This window comes from Anabrus simplex, chromosome 10 (genome assembly GCF_040414725.1).
Source record: "Anabrus simplex isolate iqAnaSimp1 chromosome 10, ASM4041472v1, whole genome shotgun sequence".
Classification (NCBI taxonomy): Eukaryota; Metazoa; Arthropoda; class Insecta; order Orthoptera; family Tettigoniidae; genus Anabrus; species Anabrus simplex.
In genome coordinates this window covers 30,785,989-30,810,911 of record NC_090274.1, presented here as the reverse complement: position 1 = coordinate 30,810,911, position 24,923 = coordinate 30,785,989, and the positions used below count along the sequence as shown (strand labels likewise).

General features: G+C 40.1%; 1 protein-coding gene across 1 annotated transcript in view; it reads left to right on the top strand.

The window, feature by feature from the left end:
* The window catches only part of Nt5c (5' nucleotidase C), a 52,241-nt gene extending 31,886 nt beyond the window's left edge, over positions 1 to 20,355 (top strand). The window contains exons 7-10 of the mRNA XM_067154522.2: positions 68 to 208; positions 5,300 to 5,451; positions 10,182 to 10,390; positions 20,178 to 20,355. Coding sequence (XP_067010623.1) covers positions 68 to 208; positions 5,300 to 5,451; positions 10,182 to 10,386 — 498 coding nt within the window. The 3' untranslated portion in view covers positions 10,387 to 10,390; positions 20,178 to 20,355. The remainder of the gene's footprint in view (positions 1 to 67; positions 209 to 5,299; positions 5,452 to 10,181; positions 10,391 to 20,177) is intronic.
* The last annotated feature ends 4,568 nt before the right edge of the window (positions 20,356 to 24,923 follow it).

Genomic DNA, 24,923 nt, shown 5'->3' with positions numbered 1-24,923 from the left:
TTCATTTTTTTTTTTTTTTCCATTGTTTAATATCCTGCATTGTGACATTGTGATTTTTATGAGACAGGGAACACTGAAGCAGCTCGAGGACATGACAGGCTGGAGAGGTGAACAGGTGCTCTACTTTGGTGATCATCCGTACAGTGACTTGGCTGATGTTACATTGGAACATGGCTGGAGAACAGGAGCCATCATCAACGAGCTAACGGTATGTTGGAATACAGTAAAACCTTTCTCCATTAAGCAGAAACTTTCTTTTAACAGAAAATTATCCCAGCCCACTGACTTGTTCGTGAAATGTAACGTAAATCATCCTAGATTGAGTGGAAACTGTCAAATATGGAAATTGAAGCCAAAATGTGCATTTAAACTTAAAATTTCCAATACTCCTAGTGGATTTTTAAAAAATCTTTCAACCATCCTATAGACTCTAGACAGTGTAGTATTGGAAAGGAATAAGCAAGTGTCAAAACCTATCTTGATTCTAGACAGTCTGTGATGCAAGGACAGGTCAGAATACTGTATATTCTTTCTTTCCTAGTCTCTTTGTTTTGGGAATTAACTGCTGGATATTTCCTTCAACCACCTGGACAGTTCACTTTCCTATGCACTCTACTCTACAAATAGCTGTCTGTCATCTTTGGAATTCAACCCCTGTTGTTCAGAAGTTCACACTACTTGAAAAAGAAGAGGAGAAGCAATTGTGTGCAGATTGAAGACTTACCAAGATGTCAGAAGTGTAAAGGAGCTACAGGAATTTGTGCTAGGACTGAAGTATTCAGATATGATCCTTGTAATTTCTGAGGCTAAAGTTTTAGCTGAAAGTTGGGCAATCAAAAAAACACTGCAGGCGAGAAAACTCTATTTGAACAAGACTGAGTGGCTCAGACGGTTGAGGCGTTGGCCTTCAGGTTCGATTCTGGCTCAGTCCGGTGGTATTTGAAGGTGCTTAAATACGTCAGCCTCATTTCGGTAGATTTACTGAAACATAACAGAACTCCTTGGCGCCTTCGAAAACCAGAAAAGTGGTTAGTGGGACATAAAATAAATAACATGATGATTATTATTGTTATATAACTCTATTTGACTGTTGGATAATGTATAGTATTGTACCGGTAAGAAAAGTTATCAAAGAATGGGCGAGTTAGCTGTGCTTGGCAGCCCTGAAGATGGTTTTCCATTTTCACAGTAGGCAAATGCTGGGGCTGTACCTTAATTAAATCTTGGTAGCTTCCTTCCCACTTCTATCCCTTTCCTATTGCATCGTTGCCATAAAAACCTATTTGTGTCGGTGTGACAGAAGGCCAGTTGTAAAAATAAAATAAAAAATCCTGAAAGACCCATGAGCCATCTTCCAGTGATGGACTAACTATTTTGCTGCCTCCTGCAACGAAGAATATGAACTGGAATTGATGAGGAGAGAGCCCATATGTTTGGCAGTGGTATGAAGATATGGAGAATGTCCTAGCCTCCTTTCCTCTTGCTCTCAGTTTGGATGCTGACCTGTCATTGTGTTTATCCTATTATGCATTCCTGTTCATGTTTCTACCTTTCTATATTTGACTTGATCTTACACCCGTTTGTTCATTTTCATTACTTACATTGACCGTTTGAGTTCCTTTTCTCCTTTTGTCTAGTGTTCCTAGTCTTTTACCACCTAATTTCGTCTTTACCTTGTGCCACTTCCTTTTACCCATGTTTATCAGATTTTCTTCTTCGCCCACACTTCATACATCGAGACTGATGACCTGTCAAGTAGTGTTTGATGATTGCCGTCTTGATGAAGCTCCAAAGCAGACCAAGCAGGTGTAAAGAAATGGATGTGGAAGAGCTTGGGTAGATAAGGAAAGAGCTGATGGCAATGTATAAAGATGTGGATATTGTCCTTGTCCTTCTGTTTTGAGCTTATCGTAAAGTGGATTGGTCGGCGACGTGTGAACCTTCCTTCACCTTTGTCATGTCCACTACAAAGCGCAGATCTCGCCTCCCCAGAGAATTCTCTTTGGAGTATCATAAAGCAGGATGTCCACAATAAATGCTGTAGTCTTATTACAAACAATGTATTGAAGAAGAGTGTGCGTAATGCCTCCATGATTGTGATGCCACAAATGCTATGGGAAATAAGCTTCCTAGAAGAAAACACTAATTTAATTTCGTCGATTGCAAATGTTAAAAACATTTAATCTCTTTAGGCTTTTTCAGTTGTGAAATTAACGGCGTTTCGCCCCAGTGTAGCAGTGGGCTCATCAGTTGGATTGCTACACCTTTTCAAGACGCTGGCACTAGAGTGCCGTTGTGACACTACTGCAAGACTCCTATGTAGGACACTGCAGTGACGGCGCACTAGGGGAAATATGTGCCTCCACTTGTATAAATGCCTGCATTTGTCCTTTAAATCAGAAATACACTATGTGATCAAAAGTATCCGGACACCCCCAAAAACATACGTTTTTCATCTTAGGTGCATTGTGCTGCCACCTGCTGCCAGGTACTCCATAGCAGCAACCTCAGTAGTCATTAGACATCATGAGAGAGCAGGATGGGGTGCTCCGCGGAACTCACGGACTTCGAACGTGGTCAGGTGATGGGTGTCACTTGTGTCAGAAGTCTGTACGCGAGATTTCTTCATTCCTAAACATCCCTAGGTCCACTGTTTTTTTATGTGATAGTGAAGTGGAAACGTAAAGGGACGCGTACAGCATGAAAGCATACAGGCCGACCTTGTCTGTTGACTGACAGAGACTGCCGATAGTTGAAGAGGGTCGTAAAATGTAATAGACAGACATCTATCCAGACCATCACACAGGAATTCCAAACTGCATCAGGATCCACTCCAAGTATTATGACAGTTCGGCGGAAGGTGAGAAAACTTGGATTTCATGGTCGAACGGCTGCCCATAAGCCACACATCACGCACGTTAATGCCAAACGACGCCTCGCTTGTTGTAAGGAGCGTAAACATTGGACGATTGAACAGTAGAAAAACGTTGTGTGGAGTAACGAATCACGGTACACAATGTGGCGATCCGATGGCAGGGTGTGGGTATGGCAAATGCCCGGTGAATGTTATCTGCCAGCATGTGTAGTGCCAACAGTAAAATTCGGAGGCGGTGGTGTTATGGTGTGGTCGTGCTGTTCATGGAGGGGGCTTGCACCCCTTGTTGTTTTGTGTGGCACTATCACAGCACAGGCCTACGTTGATGTTTTAATCTCCTTCTTGCTTCCCACTGTTGAAGAGTACTTTGGGGAAGGTGATTGCATCTTTCAACACGATCGAGCACCTATTCATAATGCACGGCCTGTGACAAAGTGGTTACACGACAATAACATCCCTGTCATGGACTGGCCTGCACAGAGTCCCGACCTGAATACTATAGAACACCTTTGGGATGTTTTGGAACGCCGATTTTGTGCCAGGCCTCACTGACCGACATCGCTACCTCTCCTCAGTGCAGCGCTCCGTGAAGAATGGGCTGCTATTCCCCAAGCAACCTTCCAGCACCTGATTGAATGTATGCCTGCGAGAGTGAAAGCTGTTATCAAGGCTAAGGGTGGGCCAACACCATATTGAATTCCAGCATTACCGATAGAGGGCGCCACGAACTTGTACGTCATGTTCAGCCAGGTGTCCGGCTTCACAACCTAATACCGTTGCAGTCGTAAATGAAGAAGATTTGACCGAGGGAGGTCAGATAGGGTAGATGAAAGTGAGGAGCCTAGCACAAGTAAGTGGATACAGTGCCAGGACTCAGCTAAGGGCTTTGTGGTTGTCGACCCATGCCCCCAAGTTAAGAGCCCCTTGGGCAATTAATGTGTGATATATCTGCATTTAACATTAATAGAGCAACAGATAGGTTGAAATGCTTTCTATTTTTTCAATGATAAATACGTAGCAATGCTTATGCACTGTTCAAACTCTTTGAATGCAGTGAGTAGAATAAAAATGTACAGGTCTGCACTGGTGCATCACAAGTTAAGATCCATTGAGTAGTTACAGAGGAGGAATTCTTTGAAAAATCACTAAAATTGTCTGGCTTCTGAGAACAAGTACAAAATGTTGCCTTGGTCCTGGGAGTATTTAATTGATACCATCAATTGAAAGTCTGAAAATGAAATTAAATTAGACATTGCTTTCAGTAATATTTTATTCATCAACATTCTTTCCTAATATTCATATAGATGCTTTCACGGCCCGTAATCTAGACATGATAAGAAGCTTTTGCCGTGTTAAGTGAAATTCTTTATGTTTCGCAGGGATCTTTGCTCTATATCTTCAGAAGAAAATCTTGTCTGTTCACGAGTAAGACTTCCCAATAATGAAGGTTTAAATTTAAGAATGCTTTATTCTTGGTGTATAGTAAGTGGTACTCTCGTTCGTCACTAGATGGCTGGCTCACTGTGCGTTAGCCTTGCAGGTGGGAGGTGACGACACCGTCTTAGCTCCAATTAAGATGTTTCTTGTTCTGTTGTATGTGCGTGCAAAGTAAACAGCAAGGTCATCAGACGAATCAGGAACGAATGCGGTAGAAGAAATAATTAAAAAATAAAAGAGGGCCACAAAAGACTGACTAGAGAGATCACTCTAGGCTATGTGCTATGGGTCTTACTTTCATAACCTGCGTACACATGTTACGATATTATTCGTACTTCTCTTCACTTCCTTGTCTTCAACCTCATAGTAGTAAGTCTTCTTTCGCCCCCGCCTTACTCAAACTCATTTTTCTGTTTTTCTCCTACACACTTTTCTTTCCATTTTCAACTCTATTCTGTTCTTTTATCCTGTCAGTCTTTCATTGCCGTTTTTCATTTTATTTATTTATTTCTTCTATCACATTCATGCCTGATTCACACACACACATACAATGGAACTAGAACATTTTAATTAGAACTTGGAAGGCTAACGCACTATAGTCATCCAGTGACATACGAGAGAGTATCACTTACTATAGACCAACAGTAAAGCATTCTTAAATTCAAACCTTCATTATCAGGAAATCTTGCTCGTGAATAGAAGAGTTTTTCTTCTGAAGACGTGGAGCAAAGCCTGTGAAACATAAAGAATTTCACCTTGTTTTCTGACATGGCAAAATCTTATTATCATGTCTATAACATTCCCTCTTTATGGATGTCTTTAAAAATAATTTCTTTTTAGAAAAGCACTATCACTTGTGACTGAAATATTACCACACCTTTGCATGTTTCTTCTTATGCCATAACTGACAGTATCTGAGTAATTATGTCAGACAGTGTTAAGAAGTATTGTGTGAGGCACTGATTGAATTGATTGCTTTTTACACAGCACGAGATTGAGACTCTCAACCAGCCCGAGTTCAAGCAGAACATCAACTGGCTGCAGATGTTGACACAGCTCATCGAGGACCACCAAGCACAAGAGGAGCCTCATTCACAGGCTGTAGTTCAGAAGTGGATAGAAGAGAGGGACGAACTCAGGTCTGGCGATACTTGGTCATTTCTCTTTAAAATGCACAGAATTATTATTGTGGAATGAAGCTAGGATACTAACAGCAAATTGAGTTAGGTAAAGAAGAAGTAGAAAGGAAGACTGAATTGGCTAGGCATTTCCTTGCATATTTTTTTATTAATCTGAAATCGGCATCTGCCTTACAAAGTGAGTGACCATTGAGGTCCAGGACTATAAAACAAACATTAATTATTTATCTGCATAGTTTATGCCCACATTGGAGCACTTAAATCAAACCCAAATACATTTATGTTAACAAAGAATTAACTGAAGATTTAGCTTGCATCATCTTCTTCCTTTCCCAAAACCTCTTCATTCTGGCTGACCTTTCTTCATCAGATATGACATATTGTTGGTGTTGTACAGTTTTTAATGACAATCTTATTTGTTTGTTCTTGAGAATCCTTTTTTCTTCTCTATTTTCAATTTGCTTCATTGTAATATTCAGCTCTTCTAAATCATTCTGAACTTCTTTAAACCAATTATTTTTTGTTTTACTTAAATTAAGGTACTATAATTAATTATAATTGAAAGAAACACAACAGAAGGAAATTTCATACATTGTTATACAAATGGTGATTTAAAATTTCTATTTTCTTCTTAAGACGTTGTCTCCGAACGGAGGTTGACGATCCACACGGCCAGCTCTAATCTTGACATTGCAGCACAAAAGACCTCCTCCAATGTACAACAATACCATCTTTGGATATCCTTGAACCACAAGTTTCTTCGTCTTCCAATAGACCTTTTCCCATGAATTTCCCCATCAGTAGTTAATTGTAGTAACTGGTATTTATCGCCTCTCATAATATGGCCCAAGTATCTTGTTTTTCGTTGTTTTATAACAAACAATAGTTCTCTTTGCTTTTCCATCCAGCGAAGGACCTCAATATTCGAAAATTTCAGTATCCCTGGTATACGTAGAATACCTCTGTACAAATACATTTCAGATGCCTCAATTCGTTTCTCAGTATTTGGGTCCAAGGTCCAACTTTCACACCCGTAAAGGAGGACAGAGAATATGTAACAGCGGATCATTCTGATTCTCAGTGATAAACTGAGGTCTGATCGTATGAAGAATTTTCTCATATCAATTAATTGTTTCTGGGCTTGTTCTATTCTAGAATTTTTTTATTATTTTTATTTATTTTTTATTTTTTATTTTTTATTAGTGGCTTTACGTCGCACCAACACAGATAGGTCTTATGGCGATGATATTTTAGATTTAACCTCTTTCCTAGAGTCAAATTGACTGTTCAGAATAGTGCCTAAATATTTTAAAGGAGGATACTTGCTCAACTGTTTTTGCATTTATTGTGAGGGTTATTGGGATTTCTCTATATTGTTAGGCACATAAACCAAGTCATTGAAGGAGCTTGTGCTTCTTTGTCCAAAGAAACGATGTCCCACGGGCACCAAAGAGGAGACCTCTTACTTCCCGTGTATAATCATTTGCATTATATCTCTCACGTAGGTGAGGAATATATGGGAGATAGATGGCCCCTGCTTCTCGTCATCAACTTCTGTAGCCTGTTGAGCACCCTTCTCAAAATGAATTGTAGGGTCCGAAAGCTATATTCATCACATTTCAAATTAATTAATTTAATGTGGCTATTTCTAGCCGAGTGCAGCCCTTGTAAGGCAGACCCTCCGATGAGGGTGGGCGGCATCTGCCATGTGTAGGTAACTGCGTGTTGTTGTAGTGGAGGATAGTGTTGTGTGTGGTGTGTGAGTTGCAGGGATGTTGGGGACAACACAAACACCCAGCCCCCCGGGCCATTGGAATTAACCAATGATGGTTAAAATCCCCGACCCGGCCGGGAATCGAACCTGGGACCCTCTGAACCGAAGGCCAGTACGCTGACCATTCAGCCAACGAGTCGGACATCACAGATCAATGTCTAAATGTTCATTAACTGTTTTCCAGTCTTCGTACTCTCACTTAAGCTAAGTATTCCTCTGTTTTTGTACCAGAAGAATGCCGTGACAATACGATTTTGTAACATTTGTACTATGTTTATGTCTGTAACAGCTTATTGAGGAACTATACAGAGAAAAACAGAAATAATGTAGTAAATTAATTTGTAGAAAGAAAAAAGTCTACCTGAGATGACAAATAGAATCAATCCAAGATGACTATAGAAACAGGAACATCCGCAAGACGTATGGAACTGTCAACACAATTAAAAAACGATTTCAACCAAAATTGAGTATTATGAGAGATAAGTCTGGGAATTTAATTGCTGGTCAGGGCAAATTATTAAATTACTGTAAGCAATACTTTGATTCCTCGCCGAATTGTGATGATCCAGAAACCTGTATTGGTAAACCATCTAGTTCCCCATCAGGAAAGCAAATACCAGAGCCATAATATCAAGAGGTATGACAAAGTATTATATGTTTAAAAAAACAATAAAGCTTCAGGTATTGATGCCATTTCGCTGAGCTTATTAAATACGGTGGAGAAAGGTACATAAATACATATATAAGATCATTCTAAGGATATGGCATGATGAAGCTATTCCAAAAGAATGGCAGGAATCACTTATAGTCCCAATTCATGAAGGAGGGGATAAGGAAGAAATTCAAACTTATCGGGGTATATGTCTTGTAAACACGGCCTACAAAATTCTGTCTTTTATTCTTTTACAGCATTTAAAACCGTTTGCTGAAAATGTTATTGGGGACTATCAGAACGGTTTTCATAGTAACAGATTCACTACGGAAAACATATTTTGAATTAAGACTATTAATGATAAGGTGTGGAAACACAACGAGTCGGTTCATGAACTCTTTATAGATTTCTTCAAGGCATATGATTCAATCCATAGAGAAGGGCTGTGGAACGTCATGATGAAGTTTGGCTTTCCCATAAAATTAATTAACATGTGCAGACTGTGTATGGATGGTAATGTTAGCTGTGTTTTGCTCAAGAGCAGAAAATCAAGTTCCTTCCAGAATGAAACTGGTCCAAGACAAGGGGATGCACTATCTTCTCTTCTATTCAACATTGCATTTGAGAAGATTATCAGGAAATTAGCTCTTGTCACTGTTGGCATCATATTGGGGAGACCACATAAAGTTGTTGCATATGCAGATGATATTGTTCTTATTGGCCGCAGTTAATTAGAAATTAGGCAGTTATTTGTGGAACTAGAGGAAATGGCAGCAAAAATTGGCTTACGGTTAAATGATAGGTGAGTCAATGTACTGTGTTCGAATTCAGGCGGAAGCGAGACGTTCTCTCCTCGTCATAGGAAAGTTTGATAAAACACGGTGTTTTAAGGGCCCCGGGTACTTTCCATGCAAGTACAGGACATCTAAAATACATTCAGTACAGTAATCCAATGAATAAAGGACTTGTTCAGGGGAGCCAGCTTAGATTTCTCCTAGTCTTTGAATCATGCTTATGTTTTCTTTCGTTGCGTGAGGTTATGTTTGTCAGTGAGTTATCCAAGTGAATACTGTATTGTGAATTTGAATACTGTATATGCACCTTGTTAGATACATTTTGGAAATTGTTTTCTTCCATGGCATTTCAAAGGTTTAAACTTTGAATCAAGGTTAATTGCATGCAGTACAGGTCTTAGAATATTTTTTGATGTGGCAAGGATTGGCATTTCTGAATTAAGAGTTGGCGGTTAATTCGAAATCACGTAATTCGAAGTCCGATTTTTACATCCCAATGACTTTGAATTAACGAGGTTTTACTATATTTACTTACTAACATTTCCTTACTACAGAGATGATAATAATAATAATAATAATAATAATAATGTCATGTGGCCTCCGGAGAGCCCTGGTGCAGGTCTTTTCATTTGACGCCCATAGGCGACCTACATGTCATGATGAGGATGACATTATGATGAAGACAGCACATACACCCAGTCCCCATGCCAGGGGAATTAACCATTTATCGTTAAAATTCCTGACCATGCCAGGAATTGAACCTGGGACCCCTTTGACCAAAGGCCAACAAGCGAACCATTTAGCCGTGGAGCCGGACACTACAGAGATGAATACCAGCTAGAGGAAATTGACATAGTGGTTCTGATGGCTGGAGCGAGGGGAACAATTCCTGTTTTTGCCTCCAATTTTTGGAAACAGAGGTCTCTCTCAGTTACAACGTTACAGGAAATTGCTATCATAGCCTTAGGGGTTTAATTTATAATCCCACCAGGCAAGTTGGCCATGCGGTTAGGAGTGCGCGGCTGTGAGCTTGTCAGCAGCCCTGAAGATGGTTTTCCGTGGTTTCCCATTTTCGCACCAGGCAAATGCTGAGGCTGTACCTTAATTAATTAAGGCCACGGCCACTTCCTTCCAACTCCCAGCCCTTTTCTATCCCATCGTCGCCTTAAGACCTATCTGTGTCGGTGAAACGTAAAGCATTGGCAAAAAAAAAATTCTAAGAAATCATTTTTACAATTAGGTTACCATCTAAATTTCTCAAGTTTATCTATTTCTCTTCTAAAAATTAATATAAGAGTACATTTTGTTGCAAGGAAGTATTTTATAAAATAAAAAATTATGGAAGAAGTTCTATTTTATATCAGACTGTCCCCTTATTGATCTACTGTAGTTTGTTCTGGACCTCAGTTTCCTTCCATATCATCAGATCATTAGGAAAAAATCTAAGATATTTGTTTGTAATCTTGTTTGAAAACCTGAACAGCATATTTTATCTCATATGGTTTTGCAGGCAGAAGATCAAGACAGTTTTCAACGAACAGTTTGGTAGTGTATTCCGGACATTCCACAACCCAACCTACTTCTCTCGTCGTTTGTTCCGCTTTGCCGATATTTACACGTCCAAGATCACCAACCTGCTCAACTACTCTGTTAACCACACGTTCTACCCCAGGAGAGGTGTGATGCCTCACGAGTATTCCTCATACTTTGTTTAATTCGGTGAGTACTATCGTTGGTATCATAATGCTCTTCACATGTTAGTGAGTTCCTTTGACTTGTGCCTTTTCCATAAATTTCTGCCCACTAGGTCCAGACTTACTCCTACCGTCAAACCATTATCTATCCTTCCAGTGAACTTGGTGTCTACTGTATACGAGAACTGGTGTTGATGAGAAGCAAGCCTGTCTGTGCAGATGACATTGTGTGAAAAGAGAAATATGACATGCTTTCATGTTTGTCCTAACTTTGTTACTACCTCTACTCAAGCTGACCTGTTCTTGTAAGTAATGAAGGAAAACCAACATGTGACAAGGAAGCAGTATACAGAAAGATTAGGGGGTGAGCAGACGTCCTCTTTTATCCGGACATGCCCTAATTTTCAGACCATTGTCTGGGGTCTGGGTGGATTATTTTAAAAACCCAAAATGTCCTCCTTTTTTAGTGAATCTGCTTATCTTGGGGTAATCTGATGTACTTCTTGGTTATTACAAGTATTCTTCATTATGGGACGGTATCATCGATATCGTATCAATATATAGAAATGTGACTATGGAGTGGCAGAAAGAAGAGACGAAAACACAAAAGAACAAGGACATCTTGAAACACAGTTGTCTTCACATGGATTGTTGTTTCCCTCATAAATTCCATTGTACTACATCCATTTCTTCTGAGCCTCCAACAAGTTTGTTTCTGCTACCAGCTTCATTAGGAAGGTTTTCATTGACCCATTGGGTTTATTTTCTCCTTATTGTGTTCCTTGTATTTTACCCTATATTTTCTTCTTTATTTCCCATTACCAGTCTTCTGGGTCGGGTTGTGAATCAAGGACCTCAACAGTTTTTTTTCTCTCTCTCTCTCCACCACTCCCTTCCTCTTTCTGGGCCTTCCCCATTATCATGCTCCTATCATTTTCCCCATAAATACTCTCTTTGGAACTCTATCCTCTTCCATTCTCATCTTGTGTCCATACCATTTCAGCTTACTGGTCTCTATCTTGTCTTGCAGTTTAGGGAAACTAATTTTCTCTCTGATTTCTATGTTTCTGATTTTATCCTTTTGTGCCTTCCCAATTATTCCTCTAAGGAATTTCATCTCAGCTGCTTGGATTCTGCTTTCATCCTGTTTTGTTGCTGTCCATGTATGTCAAAACTGGTATGTAATACAATGAGTACAGAATTTTGTTGCATTTCTCTGAGACGTCACTACCCTACACTACATTGGTAAAGCCCATCGGCTTGTTAGAATTCTCTTTCAAATTTATTTATTTTCCCATCTTCTGCAAGTAGGCTCCCAAATATTTGAAGCTTTTCACAACTTGTAATGGTCTCCCATTTACTTCAGTATTCAGTCTTCCTTCCCTAGTACCTCTTGTCATCTCTACTGTCTTAATCCTCTCCACTCTTATATTCATTCCATACAGTAACTTGTTCTTGTACTTCCATTTCATCTTCTCCCCATATTACTATGTCGTCTGCAGAGAGTAAGACTTTTATCTCTTTGCTTCCCATTTTTTGCTGTACAGTCTTATGGATTTCATCCATAACTGTGATGAAGAGTAGAGGGGATAATACACTTCCTTGTCAAAGTCCTGTTTGTACATTGAACCAATTTGTTTGTCATGTCTTAATCTTCACACTATTTACACACTTTTCATACATGGCTTTGATCATTTGTACTTTTGCTCTGCCTACCTTCTTTATTCTCAATGCATCCCAGACCAGTTGCTGTGGTACACTGTCATATGCCTTCTCAGTACCTATAAATGTCATCACTAAATCCACAGTAGACTCCTTCAGCTTATCTTACAAGGTAAAATTGAAGGAAAGAGAAGTAGGGGGAAAAGGGGAATATTTTGGCTATGGAATCTGTTGTAACCAAGGTTGAAGTTTACAAAACACAACTTTTATTGCTTCACTTTATGATATTTACACAAATAACTGAAATTTATTTTGAAGCAAAAAGGAATATTGAATCTTGAGAAAAGTCTGTCTTTATACAATATGTACAGGTTTACAGTCTTTATATACACTTCTATCTTGAAAAGATAGTCTTTGTGAATTGACACGTTGATAGTCGAGAACTATCTGGCACACTAACATAAATGTCTTTGAGAGTCCTTGTTTGTTGAAGTGCCTGAATTCCTAAAAAGCAAGTTCAATTGATTGAAGAAATTCCACCTAGCGAAACTAAGGGAGCTTGCATAACTTAGGGAATGAAAATGGCTTGTAAAAGAATTACGGAACATAGGCAGCGGAAACAGGTAAGGGAGCGGTGACCAGAGGTGAAACCTCGTACTGCCAGAAATTCAGTCCACCTGGTCGAAGCACATTTTCAAGAGGAGTAGCCTCCGTGCTCGACGTAGGGTGTATTCTGGAGCTGGACACCAGGGCAAGTGGGCAAGTGAGCAGACAGGGAGCTCCTATTTATAGTACACTCGATGGTCAGGCACGCGCACTGAGGGCTGCGCGTCGAAGCTAGCAGAATGATACACAGGCGCGCGTGCAGCTGGCTGGTGGAGCGAGACGGGAGCGCCGGACATACAACACCCTCCCCTCCTAAATACGCCGGTACGGCGTGAAACGGCGGCGGCGCTGGCGGCGACTGCGATGCTGGGGCGGAGCTGCTGATTTCTCTGTTGTATTGTCCGGAGCTGGAACTGGGCGGAGTGGCGCTGTCTCGTCCTGAAAGGAACCCATTGTTATTAAATGATCTAAAGCGCGTTCAGCAATAGATTTATCTGGTTTAGCAATAGCATCAATAGCTGGACAGGGGCGGTAGCGCAGACGTATCTGATCTTGATGGCGGCAGATACGTTTCTCCGTAGTCTGTATCTCGTATAGACGATGACCCAAAGATCTGCAGATGACTCCAGGTATCCAGAGTGGATTGGATTTGAATGTCCTGGTGTAGACCTTGTCGTTGAGGGAGAACTTCGTTGGTGAGGTCTTATGCTGGGCCGGAAGAGGCTGTAACAGAGAAAGTAAAGTTCTGTGAGGTCGTCCATGGAGCTTTTGTGCAGGAGTGATATTATCAGCGCCGGGTAGGGTTCTGTAATTGTTTAAGAGTTGGAGCAAGGCTTGGTCTTTATTTAAGCCTGAAGAGACAGCTTTCTTCATACTTCTTTTAAATGTTTGTACGAAGCGTTCAGCTTCACCATTAGATTGAGGGTGAAAAGGTGGTGCTAGGATATGACGAATGCCATTATGTGTACAAAAGTTCTGAAAAGCAGTAGCTGTAAATTGAGGTCCGTTGTCTGAAATGAGTACTTGCGGTAAACCTTCTGTAGTAAAGATTTTCTGGAGAGCACGAATGGTAGCTTCGGTTGTAGTAGTCGAATGCATATCCACTACATATGGAAAGTTTGACAGTGAATCGATGACTATTAACCACATGGAATTGAGGAAAGGACCTGCGAAATCGATGTGAACTCGTTCCCATGGAGTAGTAGCAGGAGGCCATGAAGCAAGATCAGAAGACGGGGCGTTCTGATTCGTTTGACATTGCTCACAATGACGTATTAGCTTTTCGATGGCGGCATCAATACCGGGCCAGTAGCAGTGTTGACGGGCGAGTTGCTTTGTTCTGGAGATACCCCAATGGCTTTGGTGTAATAATTCGAGAACTTGTTTCTGTAGGCTAAGTGGGATAACCACTCGGAAGATGGTGCCTGCTTCTAGTAATACAACTCCGGCACGAGTCGTGAGACGATGCTGCATACGATGATAAGGTGCCAGGTGGGCAGAAAGTGTGCTCTGAAGAGGCCAACCGTTGCGGATGTAAGTACGTACAGTAGCAAGTGTACTGTCCTTATCCGTAGCTTTAGCTATGCAGGTAGCATCAATAGGAAAACTGGATACAGTATCTTCAAGTTCTATGTCCAACTGAAGACATTCAGATTCTTGAGAATCGAAGGCAGTATCAGGACCAACGGGTAAGCGGGAGAGGGCATCAGCATTACAATGCTGGGATGTGGCTCGATATACAATCTGATAGGAATAATCAGAAAGGAACATGGACCATCTTTGAAGCTTTCTGAGGGAATTCTCTGGGATCTTATTACCAGGATGGAATAAGTGTACGAGAGGCTTATGATCGGTAATGATCAGGAAATGGTTGCCATAGAGATATTCATTGAAACGGCGAATACCAAAGATGATGGCTAAAGCTTCTTTCTCTATCTGTGAGTATCGACGTTGATGGTCATTAAGTGTTTTCGAAGCGAAGGCGATGGGGCGTTCTTGTCCATGACGATCCTTCTGGGAGAGAACGGCACCGACACCGTAGTCTGAAGCGTCAGTAGCTAGCGTGATGATCTTGTCGGGCTGAAAATGAGTGAGTTGTATTGCTTGAATTAAGGCGTTGTTGATTGTTTTCCATGCCTGTTGGCATTGCGGAGTCCACTGAAACTTAACACCTTTTTTACGTAGAGCGTTTAATGGAGCTGCCACTGTAGCGAAGCGTGGAATGAACTTATTATAATAGTTCGCTTTGCCTATGAAGGACTGAAGCTGCTTGAGGTTCTGAGGTGCTGGCATGTTTACTATCGCTGAGACATTCTGTGTACTAGGACGAATTCCATTCTTATCAAGTATATGTCCTAGGTAGTGAACTTGAGGTTGAAAGAAGGTACATTTAGCGAGATTCGCTCGTAGGCCATTGTCTTTCAATTTCTGGAGAAGGAGGCGTAGATTGGTTAGATGTTCCTGATGATCTTTTCCAGTAACAATAATATCATCCAGGTAGTTAGCACAACCGGGAATGGAGGCGGTGAGTTGAGCCAAATAGCGCTGAAAAATAGCCGCTGAGGATGAAACACCGAATGGGAGCCGCTGGAGCTGGAGCAGTCCGAGAGGAGTGTTGAGTGTGAGAAATTTCTTAGATTCTTCGTCTAAAAGTAGCTGGAGATATGCTTCTTTAAGATCAACTCGAGAGAAGAATTGTCCACCAGAGAGACGACGGAATAAGTCTTCTGGACGTGGAATAGGAAAGATATCTGTGTCGAGTTGTGCGTTGACTGTAGATCGAAAATCGCCACAAAGTCGAACATTACCATCAGGTTTCTTGATTACCACGAGTGGAGTAGCCCATTGACTCGAAGTAACTGGTACAACAATTCCAGTGTGTATCCATCTTTCTAATTCTTTCGTGACCTGGTCTTGAAGTGCTAGGGGTACTGGACGTGATTTGAGGAAGCGAGGCTTAGCTCCGGATTTCAGCTGTATGTGAGCTGTATAGTCTTTGGCTGTTCCGAGCTGAGAGTCGAAGACTTCAGGAAACTGCGCTAGGAGAGCGGTAACGTCAGAAGTAGGATGCAATGTAGATACGACGTTAATGTTGTCATGTATCTGGAAACCAAATAAGTTAAATAGATCCATGCCCATAATGTTTGATGCAGTGTAGTTGTTAACTACGAGAAGAGGAATGGCCTTCTGAATTCCTTTATAACTAGCCTGAAGTTTGATGTGACCTTTGATGTCAATTTTCTTCTTGTTAAATGTCACGAGCTGGATGTCAGCTGGAGAGCATGAAGGTGAACCTAAGTCGTGGTAGGTAGTCAGGTTAATAATAGAGACAGGTGATCCTGTGTCTAATTGAAAATCGACAGATCGATCAGAGAATGAGAGAGGAATGATGATTTTGTGAGAATCCTTTGTGGGAAGAATAAGATTGATCTGATCAACTTCCATGTCTTGGCGGGGCTGTATATGCTTCCGGCGTGCTGCAGTAGTCTTAGCAGGGCGGAGCGAACTGTGACAGACAGTCTTAATGTGTCCAAGTTTATGACATCGTTCACAAGTAGCTTTGAAAAAACGACAGTCACGACGTTCATGATGCTTGAAACAACCTCGGCAGGAAGGCAGGAGTTTCGAGGTGCTTTTAGAATTGGGCTTCCGTGTAGCATTACGAGAGGGAACCTGGCGAGAATGCTTGGTGGAGAGCGCCTTATCCGTACGGTTCACTGTAGAAGAGGACTTGCGGGCCTGAGGCGAGACTTGTGCAACTTCGTGTGGAGAAGCTATGGCTGCGGCAGTCTTGGTAGTAAGCTCATAAACCGTAGCAATACGCTGGACGTCTTCTAAAGAAGGGTTACTCTGCTTGACAGCGTCAAAACGTATTTTGTCTTCAGGAGTATGTAAAATTATCATGTCCCGAATGAGAGAATCAGTGTAGGATGAACCACAACCGTCCTTGGAGCAGATGAACTGGCAGGGTTTAGCTAGACCACGCAATTCAGTTATCCATTCAGTATGGGTCTGATGGGGTTGCTTTCTGCTCTGAAAAAATTTATAGCGAGCAGCCACTATGTGAGGAGCTTTGGCATAGTGTTCCGTGAGACGGGCCAAGAGCTGCGTGAAGGGCACCTCAGATAAGTGTTCTTCCGGACTTAATTTACGTAATAATTCACACGTAGCATTGCCAACCGAACTAAGAAATAGTGCGCGGCGGCGTTGATCATCTGTGACAGAATGGCAGATGAAATGCTGTTGTAAACGGGCTAAATAAACTGACCATTCTTCCTTAGCTGGATCAAAAGCAGAGAACGGAGGAATAGCTGATGGCTGTGTAGAGACAGAAATAGCTTGAATAGCCTGAAGTAATGCTGCCTGTTGTTGTTGCATAAACTGTTGTTGTTGCTGCTGTAAGGCTTGGAAGACCGTAGCGAGTTGTTCCGCAGTAGCCATTGCGAGATGCGTGCAAGAATGAGTAAGGTAAGCTGTGTGTCAGAACTGGCTGGAGTGTCGGTGTTGTTTAGCACGTCGCCGTAGAGTTGACAACTGGGCCTTTTGAATTGCAGTGTCGTGTTTACCTCGTTGCTATAGAGTTGGCGATTGGGGTCGATGACGTGTAGTTTGTTGCTTTTTTTTTTACCTCGTCGGCATAGAGTTGGCAACTGGGGTCGAAGAATTGTAGGGTGTTGCTTTTTACCTCGTCGCCATAGAGTTGGCAACTAGGGTCGAAGAATTGTAGAGTTGCTGCGTTTTTACCTCGTCGCCATAGAGTTGTGTTGTAACCAAGGTTGAAGTTTACAAAACACAACTTTTATTGCTTCACTTTATGATATTTACACAAATAACTGAAATTTATTTTGAAGCAAAAAGGAATATTGAATCTTGAGAAAAGTCTGTCTTTATACAATATGTACAGGTTTACAGTCTTTATATACACTTCTATCTTGAAAAGATAGTCTTTGTGAATTGACACGTTGATAGTCGAGAACTATCTGGCACACTAACATAAATGTCTTTGAGAGTCCTTGTTTGTTGAAGTGCCTGAATTCCTAAAAGGCAAGTTCAATTGATTGAAGAAATTCCACCTAGCGAAACTAAGGGAGCTTGCATAACTTAGGGAATGAAAATGGCTTGTAAAAGAATTACGGAACATAGGCAGCGGAAACAGGTAAGGGAGCGGTGACCAGAGGTGAAACCTCGTACTGCCAGAAATTCAGTCCACCTGGTCGAAGCACATTTTCAAGAGGAGTAGCCTCCGTGCTCGACGTAGGGTGTATTCTGGAGCTGGACACCAGGGCAAGTGGGCAAGTGAGCAGACAGGGAGCTCCTATTTATAGTACACTCGATGGTCAGGCACGCGCACTGAGGGCTGCGCGTCGAAGCTAGCAGAATGATACACAGGCGCGCGTGCAGCTGGCTGGTGGAGCGAGACGGGAGCGCCGGACATACAACAGAATCTACGAGAATGGTATGGGCACATTACCCCCAGTCTTTTCTGAGTTGCTGAGAACAAGAACTAGATCGCCCTAATGACAGAAAACATCCCATGAGGATATGGTACAAGAAGAAGAAACAGAACTCCCATCTTTTCTCCATCATGTTCCTTAATGCAAAAATTAAATCAAAAGTTGAACACTCTCTTCTAAATCCATATTGCTCTTCCTCCATTTCCTTTTCTACTTTCATCCTCAGTCTTTCCTCTGATATCCTCTCAAAGATCTTTGGTACATGTGAAATGAGGGTGATTCCCCTATAGTTGCTACATTACCCCCTGTATTCATCATTATTCTTTTCCTGTGTGTATCTGGTTTCTTCTCATCCTACACTTCTCATATCAAGATCTGTCGAGATGGGCCACAGTGACAGTTGAAGCCCGCCCTCCTGATGAAGCTGGGAAGCAGAAACTAGTTTGTCGGGGGTTGAGAAGAAATGTATGCAAAAAGAAAAATTATACAGACAACCAAAAGTACCCGGGTTTGTGAGATATAGCGGCCGGGGGGGTTTATATAAATCAAAACTGAAAATCGAAAGCTACAAAATGTTAAGATTTTTGATGCTCTCTGTGCAAATTTCAACAGAGAGGTAAAGGTTGACGTTTACCAATTTAAGTGTGGTAATAATAGTTTTTTGAGATTTTGATTCAGTACTATACAATAAAACTTTCATCAAAGGAATATTACACATGTATTACAATTAAATAGAAGTACGGCGTGATTATACAATTAAAATCATTTAGTAATAGCAGTTTCCCGCTGGCTCCGCCCGCAATGTACAAAGTATGGTGTTGTTCGTTACTATCCTCACGGATGTATGTACAAAGTTTTGAGTTAATGAAATAAACCATATGATCTGCTGTGGTAATAGAATGTAATATTATGTCAACAAAACACTTGCAAATACATCACACAAAGAAATTGAATTAAATGTTCTTGGAACAACACTATTCATAACTTTTCTCAGAATCTACCAATCTAAGTAGTTATTACCTCAAAAGAAAGCACTTGATGCACTGAGTGTTTTTAGACCAAAACGAACTGCGTACCTCAATTAGAACGAAAGATATGATTGCTTTAATGAGAAAAAAATGTTGAAGAAATGAGACGTCAAATTGAATGCACACTCATAACATTCCTCAGAATCAACCAATTTGAATAGTTAAGAGCTGAATTGAAAGAGCTTGATCCACTGAGTGTTCTTAGGCCAAAATGAACTCAGTACCTCAATCAGAACCAAAGATATGATTGCTTCAAAGAGACAAAAAATTGAAAAAATCAAATAATTTGAGGAAGGCGGAAGTTAAGTGATTTATAGAACCTGATGACAGATCTGTGCATGAATACCTTTCAGTTAAAAGAAGGAAATTGACCAGATAGAATGGCTGGACTGACTGACTTTAGTTTTCATAAAAAAATTTAATATATAGATTTGACTACACACTAGAAAACTAACAGACATTAAAGAGACTGCCAGACTGTCGAATATGCATGGTGAGCAGGTGAATCATACCTCAGTGTCCATGACCTTGGCAAAAAAAAAAAAACCCTATATATATATACACACACCCCTGCTACCATTCATCACAACACATGCAAAGTCTCCACTACTTGTTAGCTGGGACGAATGGTATTTTATACGTATGTCCGCTAATAATTTTGTTACAAAATAAAGAAAAGAATTAACTGATAGGACAACAGGGCTTGTACAAATTCCTTTTAAAAAATAATTTCTTGTTTCAGCCGGCTAAAATCAAATAAAAATGTAATATTTTCTCCAGAAAGTGGGGGGGGGGCAAGTGCCCCTCGTCGCCGCTAATCGCCGCAACTGAAAGAGAAAGCCCATCTACTTCAAGATAGCAGTGTATGAAGATGTGGAGATTGTGCTTGTCGTTTTGCATTTTCATATTTAACCTTGTCTCCTTTTTTTGCTACTGCATCCTTCCACACTGATTGTGATTGTGTTTATCCTATTGTGTGTTCCTTTTGATGTTCATGTTCGTAACTTGAAATTTGTATCCTTGTTTATGCCTGGATTACTGTTACTACATTGCTCGTTTGCAGGTGCTGATTTTGCTGATGGAAACGTGGATCTGTGATGCCTCATAGAAGAGGATATTCAATGCTGATGTTAGGAAGTAATTTATATTTGCCATATTGTTTGTTTACTGTGGATTTAATTGGCAAGGTGTATGTTGTTACTTGCTCATTAACCTTGTCCAGTGTAGATAGCTTTTTTTTTCTTTTTTTTCAGTGTTTGTTGTTGTTAATATCATAGTAGAGGTGAAACTGAAGAAAAAATGAGATTAGCAGTTCAGACTAACAAGATAGTGCTGTATGATAAGACTACCTCAGGCACAAATATTCAGTTTCCAGTTTTTGGAGAAATTACCCGAGTTCCTGGCTTCCTGGCACTATCTACTATTGCCAGCTATTGCCAGTAGGAACTCACTCGGCGTGCAAAAATTTTTGTCGCATGATTGGGAGTCAGGTGTTTATATTTCTGACATGAAATTGAGACAAGCACAAACAAGGGGAGGTCTTTGTTAAGAAAATAAATTTGCTCACATCACACATTTAGGTATGCATATTAAATAGGTGTTTTTGAAAACTTTTGAATATGGAAGTGAAATGTGAACGAGTGCAGATAGAAGTAGAATGAAAGCTTTTGAAATGTGGAGTTGCAGAAGAGGCTGAAGGTCAGATGGGCAGAATGGATCACAAATAAAGAGATGCTGAATCGTGTTGGTGAGAGGCAATATTTGGCCAGAAGAAGGGAGGGAATGACAGAACACATCTAAAGACACCCAGGACTTGTTCAGTTAGGTTTTGAAGAAAATATTAGCACAGTATAGGGTGGCATAGACAGCTGCATCAAACTAGTTCATGTACTGATGATCCAAACAGCGTCATCATCATCATTCATGGCCATTACTTAAACAAAAATAGTGCGAATACAGAAATTAGAGAGAGAAAATTATAACATTAGTTTCAGGTAGAATTTTAATATCTAGGCCTATACAAAGCTCAACTTAGATAATTTCATGTAATGGTACATATCAACATCACAAAACTTACAGTTCCTAAAGTATGGGATATAAATAATGCTGATATAACTAATAAGGAGTATACATTTAGACATATAAAGTTTCCTGATGGAAAGGAGTATTTGTATTCAGGATTGATTTTAGGATGCAATCCAGATTTGACAAAGCAAACATATTACAGTAGAACCTCGATAATTCGAAATCGGTTAATTCAAAATCCCGCCTAATTCGAAGAAGCTCTCGTTCCTGGAAACATGAGATATAGTTTTGCATGTTATTTCAGTTGTTTAATTCGAAATATGGATAATTCGTAATTCGAAGTACAATGTCGGCCCCATTACCGAAATTCAGACTTTTAATTCGAAATTGCCTTTACATTTAAAAACAATAGTATGTTACAGAGTAATTTCAACTCGAAATTTATCTGTTCCGCGTCATAATAGAACCCGCGTTCCGGAACGTGGAGGGGTAGCTTTCCGCACTTACACTCACTTGGGTGGTTCTACAGTGCGCTTCATGATTGCTAAGTTGAATGAATTCGGAATTCTTTTGTATTCAACCTTTTAAGGAACACCGTAATATCACACAACAGGCAGTGTGCGGGAAAACAGAATCCGCGAACATTGGCGATGCTGACAGTTGACGAAAAAACGTGGCTCATAGAATAAATTCGTAGGCACTGAACAATATTGTCATTGCCGGTGAAACTGCATTGCTTTATTTTCATGCGAGCCCAAACGGTCTTATGGTTTTAAAGGAGAAATTACCAGCTGGGAAATCGTACAACGGTGAGGGATGGGGGTCATAGTAGTGCGTTGCAATGCACATGGAAGTGAGATACTTTATCCCCTCGTCATAGGAAAGTTCGATAAGCTACAATGTTTTAAGGGCGTCGGGCACTTTCCATGCCAGTACAAAGCATCTAAAAATGCAAACAGTACAGAAATCCAAAAAAAATAATGCATTTGCACAGGGGAACTGGCATAATTTATCCTCGTCTTTGAATTGTGCGATTTTTTTTTCTTTCGTTGCATGAGGTTATGTTTGTCAGTGATTTATCCAAGTGCATTATTTGAACATTGTAAATGCACCTTGTTGGATACATTTCGGAAATAGTTTTTTCCATGGCATTTGAAAGGTTTAAACTGTGAATCGAAGTGATTGCATGTATTAATGGGTCTTAGAATACTTTGTGACGCGGTAAGTGTTTACATTTCTGAAGTACGAGAGAAGTGCCATGGCGGGAAATCGTACAAGGATAGAGTCATAGGAAAGTTCGATTTTAAGGGCATCGGGTACTTTCTGTGTAAATACAAGGCATCTAAAATGCATACACTATAGTAATCCAATTAGTAAAGCACTTGCACATGGGAGCCACCATAGGTTTCTCCTTGTCTTTGAATCGTGCTTTTTTTTCTTTCTTTCGTTTCGTGAGGTTATGTTTACCAGTGAGATATCCGAGTGCATTATTTGAATACTGTAAATGCACCTTCTTGGATACATTTTGGAAATAGTTTTTTCATGGCATTTGAAAGGTATAAACTGTGAAGCAAGGTTAACTGCATGCAGTAATGGGCCTTAGAATATTTCGTAACGCAGCAAGGGTTGGTACTTCTGAATTGCAAATTGGCGGTTAATTCGAAATCACGTAATTCGAAGTCCGATTTTTGAGTCCCAACGACTTCAAATTAACGAGGTTTTACTGTATCTTATTTTATATATATATTTTTCCTTCTTTTCTGCTAACATTACTTAAAACTGTTGTTATAACTTTCTCTAAGTTTTATATTTTCACTATTTTTGGTCATGCAATGGCTATAAATGATGATGTTACTACCTCTAACAGGTCCCTCTTTCACATCATATCGATGGAGTACTCCTTTAAAAAAAGAAAAAGGAATAAAGAATTAATTGAAATGATGGAGGCCTGAAGATTCCTCCGCTTAAGTGCCTCACTTACCTAACTAGTGATGGAGTTGCAACACAGCTATCTCGGTCATCACATCTGTCCAAGAAACTGGGAAGATTCAGGTTTTGAGTTCTGACAGCATCGCTCCTGTGAACGTTTCATTCTAGATTGAAAATTTAAAATAAAATTCATGAAGCTTGTTGGTGCTGGATTGCTAATCTCTTAGATGCTGGACATCGAATAAAAACCCTGGCATAATGGGAACAAACAGAAATACCATATCTAGTCTTAACATATTCTGTACCTGTTGTTTCCAATTTATTCTGCTGTTGTTTATTGCAGTGTTAAAAATATTTTTACTGCTTATACTAAGACGTTAAATAGCAACTGTGGGTTATGATGGCAAGATTACGATATGAACACACAGACAGCTGCACAGTGTGGTTCGCTTTGGAACGATCTAGTTTATTTTGTGGAAGTGACTGGACACGGCAACATGGACATAGAATTATTCGTAACAGAAGTGCTTTGACAGTCAAAACACAAATATCATCACAAGAGAGGTAGCCTCTCCCCTGTGCAGATAGGTTTCTTTTGGTTTGTTGTTCGTTTCTCCAAAGCACCATGGACTTTACTGAGGATATAATCAAATGTAGATGTTGATACGCTTATGTAATGCACAAATGTTAATTCATTCCTTCTCAGCATAGGAAAGAAATTGAGATTTCCTGTAACTGACTCTCCTTTGGCACGTTCCAACCCTGTGCTTTCTAAGTTTTCCATTTTAAATATTTATTGTCACAGAGAACTACTGTATGAATTACTTTTGACCCCGCTCCACACCGTGTCTGTAAGTGTTGTGCACTCATCTGAAATGGCCATGCCCTTATCTGTGTGTTCATTCTGTTAACAGTCATGCTACTTGCAATCTTGATTAATTTTTTCAAACAACAAAGGATGTTAGTGAACTAAGTAGTAGTGTTGAGACTGTTTTTTTTTTTAAACAAAGAAGATAATCCAAGAGTAAACAAAATTACATAGTAGGCAGAAGTTTGTAATTTTACTGAATGGAAAAAGAGTCTGAGGAAATTTTTGCTTATGAAGATATCAACACATCTACTGTACAGGTGTATTTCTACATGTTTTTTTGCCTGATTGTAAAAAAAAAAAAAAAAAAAAAGGTTACATCTCGGCTTGTATGATAAAGTAGCCTTTCATCAGTAAATTACTGTACCATATATAACATCTTGTTCTGTAATGTTTGAACGCTTCCTTCATGAAGAGGCTGCCCGTAAGGATGCAGTATATTACACTCATTATGTCCTTTGCTCTAGAGATGGTGTTTTGTAATTAAAAGAGAGCCTTTCAGGGCTGACAGGATGACATTCCTAGTCAGAAATGGGGGAGAAACTGAATCTTTCATGGAATTTCTGAAACATGTTGGGGAACTATTCTTCTTGCTCTGATCAGCAGACTTATTACAGGGATATTCTGACACTAGTCTCATATTGGTTGGTTTATTGACATGTAAACTCCTACAGGTCAAAATTTCTGGCACCCCAGCATCCCCCAAAACAGTACAAGTAGGTAGTGGGACATACCAATACCGTAACATTACTTTTATTATACCATATTTACTCAAATCTAATGTGCACACATGTTAGCCAAATTTAGTCTCGGAGTATTTGTTAGAATCTATGCCGCTCTAGATTGATGTTTAAACTTGATAGTTATGCTTAATTTTCTGTTTCTGTGTGTACTTCAGATCTGTTCAGATTACCTTTTATTTTGCTGCCAATACTGTAAGGTTGTAGGCATTGTTGATAATAGAACCTTCACTGTGACGTATGAATT